The 15,046-nt window shown below is 39.3% G+C and overlaps 1 protein-coding gene across 2 annotated transcripts in view; it reads left to right on the top strand.

Moving 5' to 3' along the window:
• Positions 1–15,046, top strand: part of lamb2.S (laminin subunit beta 2 S homeolog) — a 63,115-nt gene that overhangs the window by 46,914 nt on the left and 1,155 nt on the right. For both annotated transcript variants that reach the window (XM_018261426.2, XM_041561745.1), the window contains 11 exons: positions 1,347–1,571; positions 2,086–2,303; positions 3,376–3,472; positions 4,816–5,188; positions 6,423–6,607; positions 8,903–9,144; positions 10,026–10,229; positions 11,298–11,442; positions 11,744–11,951; positions 12,365–12,506; positions 13,998–14,174. In XM_018261426.2, the coding sequence (XP_018116915.1) occupies positions 1,347–1,571; positions 2,086–2,303; positions 3,376–3,472; positions 4,816–5,188; positions 6,423–6,607; positions 8,903–9,144; positions 10,026–10,229; positions 11,298–11,442; positions 11,744–11,951; positions 12,365–12,506; positions 13,998–14,174 (2,216 nt within the window). The remainder of the gene's footprint in view (positions 1–1,346; positions 1,572–2,085; positions 2,304–3,375; positions 3,473–4,815; positions 5,189–6,422; positions 6,608–8,902; positions 9,145–10,025; positions 10,230–11,297; positions 11,443–11,743; positions 11,952–12,364; positions 12,507–13,997; positions 14,175–15,046) is intronic.

Raw genomic sequence — 15,046 nt, 5'->3', positions numbered from 1 at the left:
ATAGATCTGATACTTCCCCTAATAGTCTAGTTGAGATGATCCTTCTAGACTACAGGTTGGTACACATGCTATAGGTGGTGCTCTAATCTACAAAGAAAGATGAACTTGGTATTTTAATTAAATGTATGCAATGCAATTCGTTTAGAGGTGTCAGGATCACTGTAATGCTATTTCTTGAGGCTGCTTACAGAATTACCCTACACTACACTGCTGCTTGAGTTGTGTTTGGGTTGCTCACCCTCTATGGCAGCTGCACAAAGCAGTATGTAGCCTTGTCACCCCATTATAGGATGGTTCTAATTCACTTTCTCTAATAGTCATAGACCAGGCTCAGAGGACAGCTGTGCATTTCATATGCCTGCTATGGACACTAAATTTCATGCTGTACATTGTGTGTTGGGTTTTGTGGCACTTCACACATCACTGCTGTTTTCATACTAAAAATCACAGGTGTCTGCTTTAAATTGGGACATTTATGAAGAATGGATTGCAGAGGCTGCAGACAAATCTGAGTATCTGTTAATATAAATATTCCTATTTAATGAAATGGCTGGTAAACTTTCTATGTATCATAAATCCCAAAGTGTACTGCACAGTGGGATTTAATGGAAAGATAGAGTAAGTATCTCTTCTAGTATGTTGGGTATAATTTATTATTTAATGTCCTTACAAAGTTAAAAATGTAATTAATAATTAACGGAGGACAAAGGCGCAGATTAAATAGTATTCTCATATTGTGGTTGGGCTTTTTTTAGCTCAACATGAAAGTCCAACCTTCAGTTAGAGCCCCCTCAACTCATTATAAGGTTGCGAGTATAGGAGCATAGTCTTTCAGTCATAGTTTCATGAATATCTATGATAGCAAGCAAGGATTGATTCTGAATATCAGTCTAGTTGTCCTTCTCTAATGCTGATGACCAAACACATTTTCAAATAATTAAAAACCTTGTAAAGAGAAAATCTGAGTTTGGGTCTAAATAATGTTATTTTACTTTCTACTTCCATTCTTTGGTTACAATTGTATTTTCTCGTCCCCTTCTTTTCTCATCCCCTCTTTCCTACTCACTCCTATTAATATATTTCTTTGTATAATCTTCCTATTTTGGTCTTCCCAGATCATTGGTATTTTCCTCCCTCTTATCCCTTTGTTTTCAGGTTCTTCAGCATTTTTCTCTTTTCTTTCTAGCTCATTTTACTCTGTCCTATCTTCTTCACCTCTGCTTTTTTTCCCCCCTCATGGCTATTATTAGGGATGTCCCAGTAAGTGACACCAAATAAAGTGTAATGCAGGTTTCTGATTGTAGAAATAGACAAAAGTAATGATCGTGCTCTGTTCTTTCCCAAAGGCTCTCGCTGTGATGAATGTTCTCCAGGGTTCTTTGGAAATCCATTCCAAACTGGGGGTCGCTGCCTTCTTTGCCAGTGTAACAACAACATTGATATGACAGATATTGGGGCATGTGACCGTCGCAATGGGCAGTGCATCAAATGCATGTTTAACACTGAAGGGAGGTTTTGTGAGCAATGTCGCATTGGCTTTTATGGTGATGCATCAAGGCGCAACTGCAGAAGTGAGTAGCCAATTCTTCTCTTGAATTGTTAGGAAATTGGGTAGGAAGTTTTGCTATTGTCTTACCTGAGTACAAGAAATCAGGGATGTTATGAACTATAGCTCCCACAAACCTCCGGTGCATGATCAAGTATGGTGGATGATCACTGCAGTGAGAAGGCATAGGTATTGTGTGTATAACTTGAACAGTAAATTAAAAGTTAAGGTAAGTCCAGGTGCAGTCTACAAGTTAAGGCTCTGGAATGCGATTACTGGCACACGGGAAATCCATGAACAATTGGCCGGTCTCTAATCGTATATTTGGGAAAGATCACGAATATCTCAGATGGACAAAGCCGTATTGGGCATCAAGGCTATTTTTGTTTTTGCTGCAAGACAAATTATCTAGTTATTAAACTTGTTAATGTTCTTGGGAGAAACCAAAATGTGCCTTGCCTAGCAGAGCAGGACTGATCCTTTTAAGAACTTTTTATGTTGTGGTTACCCTATAAAACCTATGTATCTGTATTTTATAGAGTGTACATGTAACTACCTCGGGACGGAACCAAATCAGTGCCCATCGCGGGAAGACTGCATGTGTGACAGAACAAGTGGACAGTGTCATTGCTTACCAAATGTCATGGGACAGAACTGTGACCGTTGCAGTCCCAACTTTTGGAACATGGCAAGTGGCAAGGGCTGTCAGCCGTGCAACTGTGACCCCAACCATTCCTTCAGCCTAGCCTGCAATGAGGTAAGAAAGCAAACTATCAAGTTTACAACATATAAAAGCAAACTATTATCACATATAAATAAGGTTCTAGGGACAATTATTGACCTCTTCATTGAATATTGATAGTTATTAATTTATTGCCTCTTTTCTATTAGGCATATATGTAGCGACTGAAGTTAGATTAAGGGGGCAGATTTATTAAAGGGATACTGTCATGGGAAAAAACATTTTTTTCAAAGTAAATTGGTTAATAGTGCTGCTCCAGCAGAATTCTGCACTGAAATCCATTTCTCAAAAGAGCAAACAGATTTTTTTATATTCAATTTTGAAATCTGACATTGGGCTAGACATATTGTCAATTTCCCAGCTGCCCCTGGTCATGTGACTTGTGCCTGCACTTTAGGAGAGAAATGCTTTCTGGCAGGCTGCTGTTTTTCCTTCTCAATGTAACTGAATGTGTCTCAGTGGGACATGGGTTTTTACTATTGAGTGTTGTTCTTAGATCTACCAGGCAGCTGTTATCTTGTGTTAGGGAGCTGCTATCTGGTTACCTTCCCATTGTTCTTTTGTTTGGCTGCTGGAGGGGGGAAAGGGAGGGGGGTGATATCACTCCAACTTGCAGTACAGCAGTAAAGAGTGATTGAAGTATATCAGAGCACAAGTCACATGACTTGGGGCAGCTGGGAAATTGACAAAATGTCTAGCCCCATGTCAGATTTCAAAATTGAATATAAAAAAATCTGTTTGCTCTTTTGAGAAATGGATTTCAGTGCAGAATTCTGCTGGAGCAGCACTATTAACTGATTCATTTTGAAAAAATGTTTTTTTCCCATGACAGTATCCCTTTAAGGTTCAAATGGTAAATTTGACTTTTCTAATTTATTTTGTGTCAAAATTCACAAATTCGAATTCAAAAGCACCAACTCGAATGTTAAATCACCCTTGACCATGGAAACAGTTCTAATTCAAATATTCACATAAATCCGAAATTCTACCTTTGATAAATAACCCCCTTAATGTTCCCAATGAATAGGAGTCAATCATAATTCCTGTCACTGGTTTTGATTTTAATTTCTTTATATTTTTCTGATAGTTTACTGGAACATGTCTATGCCGGCCTGGATTTGGTGGTATTACCTGTACGGATTGCCAGGAAAATTACTGGGGAAATCCCAATATCCAGTGCAGAGGTAACCATCTGACTCTCCCTCTTTCCATTCAAATAAAAATAAATGAAATGAAGTAAAAATGCACTAAACCCATTTACACAAAGTGAACGAGATTCAATTTGAGGAGAAAAGCTTATCTCCTAATTCAACTCCAGATTTCCCAATAGACTCAAATGCAATTAAATGAGAAAAACAAATGACTAATTAACTATGAACTGGGTTGCCCTTCTGGTAATCTGCCACTGGTAAGAGCTGGACCAGACACAAGCTCTCTCCCTGTATATACAGGTATGGGTATGCGTTATTTGAATTTCAGAAATGCCATCTCCCATAGACTCTATTTTATTCAAATAATCAACATTTTTAATAGTTATTTCCTTTTTGCCTGTAATAATAAAATGGTACCTTGATCCAAACTAAGATATGTTTAATCCTTATTGGAACCAAAAACAGCTTATTGGGTTTATTTAATGGTCACATGAGTTTATAGTAGACTTAAGGTAAGAAGATCCAAATTATGGAAAGGCCCACTATTCGAAAATCCCCAGGTTCCGAGCATTCTGGATAACAGGTCCCATACATTTATATATTTTAACATACCATAAGTTATTTACAAAATTCCGAGTGGCAAAAACCCGAAAAATTCATATTTTTATTTGGTATAAAATCCGAATTTTTAGTGAAAAAAAAATCTATTTTTCGGGATTTATTATACCCCGAGGATAGAAAAAGTCTGTATATGAAAATCTGGCATCTCAGACCTGTCAAGTTTGTATATAAGTCAATGGGAGAAGTCCCAAAGATTTTTTGATCTGCTCTGGGTTTCACGCAATAACCCGAAGATTTCTGAGTTTTTGCCCAAAAAAAAGAGTTTTCGGGTAGAAATTCCAGAAAAAAACGCAAAATTCGTATTTTTTATGATTTTTTGGGATTTTTTTCCTGCAAACAAAATTTTCAGGAAAGTGTATTAATAAATAAGCCGAAAAAACCCGTGCAAATTTGGTCAGAGTTTTTTTCAGAAAATATTGAGATAAATTCAGACTTTGATAAATAACCCCCATAGCAATGCTTGGAGATATGAGTCCTTCTGCTGAAAAAAGCACAAGAACAAAATTAGGAATAGTTGTGAAATGTAAATAAACATTCTGTAGGGTCTACTGGTTTCTTATACTGTAGCCATACAGTTCCCATATTAAAAGGCACCTTAAATTGCCCTTTTATGCAATGAACACTGATGACCTGGCAAAAGTTCTTGCATGCTAATGCAGAGTGTAAGAGCCAATTAGATTCTTGGGTTCCAGCCATATGTATATTAATTCCCAGAATGTGCAAACTTTGCTTAGCTCTTTACCTTTTGCTTCCAGCTTGTGATTGTGATGGCCGTGGTATTAAGGCACCACAGTGTAACAGAGCCACCGGCCATTGCTTGTGCCGTGCTGGAGTGTCCGGAGTGCGTTGTGACCAGTGTGCCCGGGGATTTTCTGGCCAGTTTCCCGATTGCCAACCCTGTCACCAGTGTTTCGGAGACTGGGACCGTATCGTTCAAGATCTGGCCACTCGTACCAAGAGCCTAGTTCAAAGGGGCAAAGACATCCAGCTGAGTGGGGTAGCCGGGGTGTACCAAAAGAACTTCCGTGACATTGAGAAGAAACTTGCCAAGGCTCAGAGCATTGTCAATTCTCGCAATGCCACTGTGGAGTCAGTGACTAAACTAATGAAGATCATGGATGACCTGCGGTCAGTGAATACATTACATCTCTTAGTAAATGTTATAAGAATGTGCAATTAGCATAATTACATGAATGCTTTCCTCTCTGTTCCATATATATTTCAGCTATACTACTTTTGTTGGGTTATCCAAGCTTTGCTAATAACCAATATCAAACATCCAGGCCACAAAGGCCTGGGCCTAGGGTGACAAAATTTCAGGGGCGCCCAGCCGCTTTCTAAAGTGCACTGGGGGTGACCAGCTCCGCAGTTCTCTGGCAGGCAGACCATGCGGCCTAGGGACCCTGCAAACATCAGTTTGGCCTAATGCAACTAGAACAGTGGCCCCAACCAGTAGCTCGTGAGCAGCATGTTGCTCACCAACCCCTTGGATGTTGCTCTCAGTGGCCTCAAAGTAGGTGCCCATTTTGACTTTTTGGCAATTGAATAAAAACTAGGTGACCTGCCAAGTAAAGCATACTGTAGGTGGCCAGTCCGCATAGGGGGGGGTACCAAATAGGCAATTAAAGCCTTTATTTGGCACCCCCAGGAACTTTTTTCATGCTTTTATTGTTCCCCAACTCTTTTTGCATTTGAATGTGGCTCGGGGGAAGGAAAGGTTGGGGACCCTTGAACTAGAATATTGAATAATTTCCCTAGAAACACCCTTGAATAACATTCTGGGTACCTGCCTTGTAGACTTCTTACTCCAGTAAGGCTAGGGAGAAGCTGGCCAAGGCTACATGTCAATGATTGCCGTGCCTTTGATATTAACCACTAGTGCACTAGCATTACTGCTTATATAACAAAGTACAATGTACCACCATGTTAGCCAATACTAATAATTTGAATCATTGCAAATGTAGATTATACTTGAAACAAAAGTATATACAATATACAGGTACGGGATCCCTTATCCGGAAACCTGATATCCGAATTATGGAATGTCTCCCATAGACTCTATTTTATTCAAATAATCCAAATTTTTTGTCTGTAATAATAAAACAGTATCTTGTACTTAATCCCAACTAAGATATAATTAATCCTTATTGGAAGCAAAACCAGCCTATTGGGTGTATTTAATGTTTAAATGAATTTCTAGTAGACTTAAGGCATGAAGACCAAAATTACGGAAAGATCCTTTATCCGGAAAACCCCAGGTCCCGAGCATTCTGCATAACAGGTCCCATACCTGTACCAAGTTTTTCTTGAAAGACTTTATAAACTGAAAACTATCTATCCAATTTCATATATTATCAATCAGGAACAAAATTAACGAGTCAACGGAGGCTCTCACGCAGTTAGAGGTTGAGCTGACAGCTGTGCAGGATGAGAACTTTGACGCTAATCATGACCTGGCTGAGTTGGAAAGAGATGCTCGGAGTTTAAACATGACTGCCAAGGAGAGATCCCATCAACTAGATGTCCTAAAGAACTCAAACTTTTTGGGTGAGTTGGTCATAAGCAGAGCTATCTGTTCCTATTTGTTTTAATAAAGTAATAAACCTGGTTTACACCTGAATGTTTTCACATTACATTGTATCAAAAGAGCTGCTGTTTACAGGTACATTGAAGACATATAAGGGGTTTTGTAATTAAAGGCACTAAGTTTGGCATGGGGCAGTAACCCATAGCAACCAATCATAAGGTACCATTTACTGGTCACCTGTTTAAAAGCAAACATCTTATTGGTTGCTATGGGTTACTGCTCCTGTGCACATTTATTACATGTGTGCATAGAGCTCTCTTCTCTAGTCTGGTTCCTGCTGGTGATCACAGTCAGCTGTTGACCATAGTTTTATGGGGTTATGTATCAAAGTCTGATTTTATCTCAACATTTTCTGCTAGAAACTCCCATCAAAATCGTTTTGGTTTTTATGCTTATTTATTATTACATTTTGCCTGAAAAATTGCCTAGCGGGGAAAAAAAATCAGCTTTTCACAATATTTTCTGATTTTTCACCCGAAAACTCTGATTTCTTTTGCTTTTTTGCCTCTGAACTCTGAAAAATTTAGGGTATTGAAACCCAGCGCACATCAAAAAATCATTGTGATTTCTCCCATTGACTTATATGCAACCTCGATGGGTCTGAGATGCCGGATTTTCTGATTCAGACTTTTCCATCCTCGGGGTTTAATAAATTCCAATAAATTCATTATTTTTTTAAAAGTGCGATTTTTTTTTTTAAAAAAAAACATGAATTTTTAGGGATTTTTGCATTCAGAGTTTAGTAAATAACCCCCTTAGTGTGTAATTCATCATTTTTATTTTTAAAATGGTGCTGGGACACCATAGGCAAATGTTTCCCATGCATTTTTATTTGATATAAATATTTTGTATTATAAGCTGAGATGTAGAGCAAACCCTAGATGCTATTTTTTATTAGCCCAATTTTGTACAAGTAGTTTAAAGGGATACTGTCTTGGGAAAACATGTTTTTTTTCAAAACGCATCAGTTAATAGTGCTGCTCAGCAGAATTCTGCACTGAAATCTATTTTTCAAAAGAGCAAACAATTTCCCAGCTGCCCCAAGTCATGTGACTTGTGCTCTGATAAACCTCAATCACTCTTTACTTCTGTACTGCAAATTGGAGTTATTTCACCTCCCCCCGAACAGCCTAACAACAGAACAATGGGAAGGTAACGAGATAGCAGCTCCCTAACACAAGATAACAGCTCCCTGGAATATCTAAGAACAGCACTCAATAGTAAAAGTAAAGTCCCAATGAGACTGATTCAGTTACATAAGTAGGAGAAACAACAGCCTGCCAGAAAGTATTTCCATCCTAAAGTGCAGGTACAAGTCACATGACTGGGGCAGCTGGGAAACTTACAATATGTCTAGCTCCATGTCGAATTTCAAAATTGAATATAAAAAATCTGTTTGTTCTTTTGAGAAATGGATTTCAGTGCAGAATTCTGCTGGAGCAGCACTATTAACTGATGCGTTTTGGGAAAAAACATGTTTTCCCATGACAGTTTCCCTTTAAGCACTTGCATCTTAGTAAAACAACATAACATTGTTTTTACACACAGAACAGCAACTTACTCAGGGCTAGATACTGCTCATCATTAAGGCTGATCTTCAGGGTTCTCTAGTTGGTCCTACTGATAGTATGAGTAATAGGGATGTAGCGAACTGCCGATTTGGTGTTCGTGAACGCCGTTCGCGAACACCGGCAAAAAATGCGAACGTTCGCGGACAGTTCGCGAACTTCGAACACCCGCTAAAATCGCTCGATTCGAACGATCGAAGGATTTTAATCATTCGATCGAAGGATTTTCATTCGAATCGAACGATCGAAGCCATTCGATCAAATGCTTTTCATTCGATCGAATGCTTACAATCGTTCGAACGAATGGAAATCGTTCGATTTTTAGCGGTCGAAGGAATTCGAATGGTCGAATGGTCGAACGACTTGTATTCGAATCGAACGCGAACTCAAAATGCGAACGTTCCCAAACGTTCGCGAACATTCGGCGGACGCGAACGGTCGAAGTTCGCGCGAACTAGTTCGCAGCAGAACAGTTCGCTACATCCCTAATGAGTAAGAAGTCTTGAGATGCAACCTCTTAATACCTTTCTCTATATTGATTGGTTCCTCCAGGTTTCTGGAAAAGGACAATATTTTACAAGTTACTGCATTATAATGTGGTCGCCCATTTTATAATTTGTAAATTCATTGAGAAGATAAAAAATAAATCATTTTGGTTAATTGAACATCTCCCTCTGTGGGTTTTAGGTGCATATGACAGTATCCAGCAATCTCACGCAAAATCTAGACAGGCCGAAAAACAAGCCAATAATGCCACCAGCAATGTTCCCAGTCCTGTTAGTCATTCAGCTGGGACCAGGGAGAAGGCCCAGCAGCTAATCACACACAAGCGGGATGATTTCAACAGGAAGAATGCGGCTAATCGTCTGGCTCTTAATGATTTAGCAGCGAAAACAGACACCCTTGACATAAAGAAGATCAATGAGAAGGTTTGTTTAAGTTCATGCATTTGTACAATTAACAAATAAGCAGGCAGATTCATAACATAAACAGGTATGGGACGTGTTATCTAGAATGTTCACAACCAGGGGTTTTCCAGATAACAGATCTTTCCGTAATTTGGATCTTCATACCTTGAGTCTACTAGAAAATCATGTAAACATTCATTAAACCCAATCGGCTGGTTTTACTTTCAGTAAGAATTAACTATATCTTAGTTTGTATAAAGTACAAGCTTCTGTGTTATTATTACAGAGAAAAAGGAACTCATTTTAAAAACGATGGATTATTTAGATAAAACGGAGTCTATGCTTTCTGCATAACAGGTTTCCAAATAATGGATTCCATACCTGTACACCTTCAATAAATAAAGTGTGGACACTGGTGTATACATAAACAATTGAAAAAGCCGATAACTTGAATGTTGCAAACGGGGTCATCCCTTATTTATTGCATAATGCTCCAGACAAACTTACAAACAATCAAATGTTTTGGGACCACATGTCCCTTCCACACTGGTGTATGCATTTCATAGTATATTTTCAGAATTATGAAGTATGAAAGAGAGTACAATGAGTATAAACATAGAGCTGAGTGATATAAAATGTAAACATGTACACTATCAGGCCAAGTGTTAAAGGGTTTATTGGTGCCGCATCTCCCATTGGCATAACTCTATGTTCTATGTTGACTCTGATATCTTAATTTTTCACTATAACTTCAGAGGGGACCAGGGACATGGTTTACTTAGGTTCAACAAATCAGGAACTCTAAGAAACCTTTAGTATACATTCTCTGGATGTGCGTGGGGGAAGGAGAATTTGTGGATATTTGGCTAAGTAATCACAGTTAATAGAAATGCCTTTAACAGGTCTGTGGTGCTCCAGGAGATGCTCCATGCTCTGAGAGCCCTTGTGGAGGAGCTGGCTGTCGTGATGATGAGGGGAAGAGACATTGTGGTGGGTTGAACTGTAATGGAGCTGTTGCTACTGCTGACAATGCCTTGGTTCGAGCACGCCATGCTGAAGAAGAACTTCAGAAAGCACTGGGAGAAGTAGAAGTGATTTTCCGAAAGGTATGCATCATGTAAATGCCTGATTTCTGTACAATAATTCCTCTGCATACAGGACCTTTTACAATTACCTTGTGCTCCTTTACTAAAACTAGGGATGTAGCGAACTGTTCTGCTGCGAACTAGTTCGCGCGAACTTCGACCGTTCGCGTCCGCCGAATGTTCGCGAACGTTTGGGAACGTTCGCATTTTGAGTTCGCGTTCGATTCGAATACAAGTCGTTCGACCATTCGACCATTCGAATTCCTTCGACCGCTAAAAATCGAACGATTTCCATTCGTTCGAACGATTGTAAGCATTCGATCGAATGAAAAGCATTCGATCGAATGAAAAGCATTCGATCGAATGGCTTCGATCGTTCGATTCGAATGAAAATCCTTCGATCGAATGATTAAAATCCTTCGATCGTTCGAATCGAACGATTTTAGCGGGTGTTCGAAGTTCGTGAACTGTCCGCGAACGTTCGCATTTTTTGCCGGTGTTCGCGAACGGCGTTCGCGAACACCAAATCGTCAGTTCGCTACATCCCTAACTAAAACTGGGCATATGTGCACTCAGGAAGTAATCCATAGCAACTAAGCAGTGTTTAGCTATGTTTAGCCAATTGCCTAGTCCCTGGTTTGCTTGAAAAGGCAGGGAGGATATAATGTATATAATGGGTATATATATAACAACTTGGTTCTTACAGCAGAATTGTATTCACACTGCTTTCACAACAGATCACTTCACAATGAGACCCACTCATAGTATAAAGTGCAACCTTGTCCCTGTGTACATGCTTGAACCCCAGCTAATCCCAAAATTTAGGACTCCCGGCAGCAAATTTGAATTGCAAGATATTTGATAACCAATGAACTAAACCCAATGTAGTTCATCACACAGGTGATATTTGCATACACCTTCAGGCTTCAGCCTATGCTTTTGGTGCAGATGTTAAAACATGAATTGTTTAATTTGTTAGATCCATTTCTTGACTTTTGAGTGTGCAAAATGCCTCTTAATTTTGGAGCAATTACAAAACATTGTTTTATTATTGTATATTGTATTATTAACACACTCTTAATCATGCAGGTGGCTGCAGCAAAGATAAAGGCAGACAGAGCAAAACAGAGGGCCCAGGCCACACTTGATAGAGCCAATGAAACAAAGGCAAGGGTGGAACAGTCAAATAAGGAGCTGCGGGAACTAATCCAGCAAATCAAGGATTTTCTGAACCGTGAGTGTTTATTATTGTGAAGTATAGGCCAAGAAACCAATAAAATGGCCCAGAGTTGCAGGTCATGAAGGTCTATATTTAGTGGAAACAGAACAAAAAGTGCTGTTTATTTACTTTAGAAAAGGGAAAACTCGTAGTTTTTAAAAATCCATTATTTCTGCAACTTTTCAGCTGATGATGTGCAACCTGCTGCTCTCCTTACATCCTTAATATAAAGCCCCCAGCTTTGGTTGACATTGGTTGTTGGAGATCAACAGGTAGGCTTTAGAATGGAAGTTTATCTCTTTTCTGTACAATACAGAGGAAGGTGCAGACCCAGACAGCATTGAGATGGTGGCAAGTCGTGTCTTGGATCTCACAATCCCAGCGACCCCACAGCAGATCCAGAGTCTTGCTGAAGAGATCAAAGACAGAGTGAAAACACTTGCAAATGTGGATGCCATTCTGGACCAAACTGCCACTGACGTGCGCAAAGCAGAGCAACTGCTGCATGAAGCCAAAAGGGCCAAGTGAGTGTGCTTTCTATTGTGCATACACCAACAAAACAATCGGAATCATTCAATTGACTTGATTGATTGGTGGTTTACATGAGAGAGTGTTTCAAAAAGCTTAGAATTTAGGTAAAGGGATGTATTTCCTAAAAGGTAAAAATGTTTTGGACAACTACTTTAGAAATGTACTGATTGACAATACATGGCAAAGTTATTAAAATAGTAATACATACTACTAATATGTTCATATTAATTATTATTTAAAGCTTTATTTATTATTTAAAGCTTTTGAAATCTGCAAATGTAAATCCCGCAATAGAATTCCTTTCCCTTTCAGCCTTTTATAAACTGACAGGTAACTGCAAATACAGCTACCGGTAATTTATTCATCAGATTGTTTCTTTGTCCTTGTTAAACTCCACACTTGCCAGGAACCGAGCTGAAAATGTAAAGAACACAGCCGAGTCTGTTAAAAAGGCCCTGGATGATGCTAGGAGAGCTCAGAATGCTGCAGAAGGAGCTATCCAAACCGCCAATCATGACATCAAAGACACTGAGAGGAAATTAACAGCGGTAAGTTGTGTCTTGCAGTTATAGACATAAAGGTGTCCACTGAATGCATAGAAGGTGCCCTGGCAGCTGAAATCTTCAGTTTGGACAGATGGGTTTATATCTAATAGGACTGCAGCATATTCTGTCAATACTTGCCCACCTGAGGTGACATTCATGCCCAAATGGTTGGGCAGAATGGTCAAAACTGTCCAGATTCCAGACCAAAGATGGCATGTGAAAGGATTGACTGGACAGGAGCCGATGGGCAGGCGGCAGACAAATAGATCAGGGACAGGCCAAAGGTCGGATGGGCAGAGTAGACGCAGAGTCAAAAAAACAAGGTCAAAACAATATCAGGAGAACAAGGACCAGAAAGGAACGGGACAGAAATGAGACAAGAGCAAGACAAGCAGATAAGATTCAAGAACAAGAGCAGAAACTGGAGCAGGAACAGAAACTGAAACAGGATCAAGGTCAAAAATTCCATAAGGCTTGGAGTCAGCAGTAAGGCCAATAACCCAGAAAGGGGGTATCTGGAAATAAGGCTTCAATAGCTCTCAAACAAGCAATTTCCTGCAGCTGGATAGAGAGCATGGACTAAGGAAAACTGACACAAAGGCAGCAAAACAAAAGGCATCCAGTCAGAGACAGGCGCCATCCCACTGCCTCCTGTGGCTCAAGCAGAAGGAGCAGTGCCTGGAATGTAACAGGTCCCTGGTTTGTAACCAGGGAGTTCCTGACAGCACGTATGTCCAGCTTATCATTTCTTGCTCATCCATTATTATCCAACATATTTGGGCTGATGGACAAAGGGAATTCTATGGGTATACGATTATCAGTGTTTACAGGGCCAGAACTAAAGGTAGTCATGTGCTAGGGCACAAAGGTCAAGGGGGTGTCGGGCACGTACCTCTTCCAACTCTGAGAGTCTAGGGCCAAAAGAACAGCAATGCCATCTAACATTCGATTGGGGCTTAGTCAGATATTGATCAGGAAGGCTGGAGAATCCTTTTGGGTAACAATTGCATTGAGAGGTAGATTCAGTCTTCTCCACACTTCCCATGTGATTTGTCAAATTAAGCAATGATCAGCAAGTTTGTCTGCTGCCCGTAACAAATCAATTTTGCCCATGTATGGCCATTATTTGGCTCCATAGCAGAATGGCTAAATAAGGCAAATATCCACTTATAGTGACCTCACCAGACAAGCAAATCTGCCCATTTAAGGCCAGCTTTAGAGTATGTGCATGCCTCTGCCAAATTATCACAATGGTGATCTGGATTGTTGGTAAGTATGTCTAATGTTCAGGTGCCACTGAATGCCCCAACAAGTCCCTTCATTCACCTGCCTGTCAATGATCATAAGGAGGGACCTCTCCATCTGTCTTTTTTTGTAATAAAACAGTAAAATGTTATATATTATGCTCCAGTCCTACAAGGCAATGATACAGCTCAGCAGACTGTGGCTTTTATGTATATCAACAGAAACATGATACCTGTACACCTTTCACAGATCCAGACAGCGACATCTAGTGCAGAGAATCATCTCAACAATGCTATGGATCGAGTAGGAAATCTGGATAAGCAAATTGATGCTCTGAAAATGAAAAGGGCCAACAATAGCCTGGCTGCCAGCCGCACAGAAGAATCGGCCACTGCAGCATTGGACAAAGCCAATGATGCCAAGAAGGTAATCCTGGGCTCTTCAAGGTGCTATCAGAACAATTTATTGCATAAAATAATATTAAATGGTTAATAATACTTCCCACTAATGCAAAAAACTTGAAAAACGTAAGTTTTTGTTACTTTACAATCCAAATTTTTTTGTGGAAAAAAACCCATCAAGATTTATTATTACCCAAGTATGGAAAAAGTCTGAATCTGAAAAAGCCATCTCAGACCTGTTGTATATAAGTCAATGGGGAGAGGTCCCTATCCTATTTGGAAGTTTCTGTGGTCTGCTCTGGAATTAGCCCGAAAATCGGACTATTTTGGGCTTTTTGGCCAAAATTCGGAAAAATCACAAGATTCGATTTTATCACGCTTTTTTTTATAATAAGATAAAATCGTGGATTCTAGTTTGGTCAGACTTTTTTTAATAAAATAATCAGAAAAAGTTGGATTTTCATAAATAACCCCCCAAAAGTAATAATAATAGCAGGTAATAAATATCATTAATAAGGTAGATACTAGGGATGCACTGAACCCAGCGCTTTTTGCAGGATCTGCACCCTTATTGCTAAGGAATATTGAATCAAAATTCTTGAAAGTCACTTTGAAGCAATGAGTGGAAGGTAGCTAAAATTTGAATTTGAAAATGAGGGTTTGGTATTTGAACAAATCCTTTATTGAGGATTTGTTATTCATAATAATCCAAAAATGATGGATTTGATGCTATTTTATCATTCCACAGTACCATATTAGTGTGATATCTCTCATCACACTAATGATGAGAGATATCAATTTCCTTTCAGGAAAAGGCTTCTAGTTAATTCAGAGCCAATTAGACAACTGAACAAAAATGTAAAGGATTAAACATTTTGGTATGACAGTTCTTCTTTC

This window comes from Xenopus laevis, chromosome 4S (genome assembly GCF_017654675.1).
Source record: "Xenopus laevis strain J_2021 chromosome 4S, Xenopus_laevis_v10.1, whole genome shotgun sequence".
Classification (NCBI taxonomy): domain Eukaryota; kingdom Metazoa; phylum Chordata; class Amphibia; order Anura; family Pipidae; genus Xenopus; species Xenopus laevis.
Note: the sequence above shows the minus strand (reverse complement) of the source record. Positions and strands in the feature narration are given on the sequence as shown.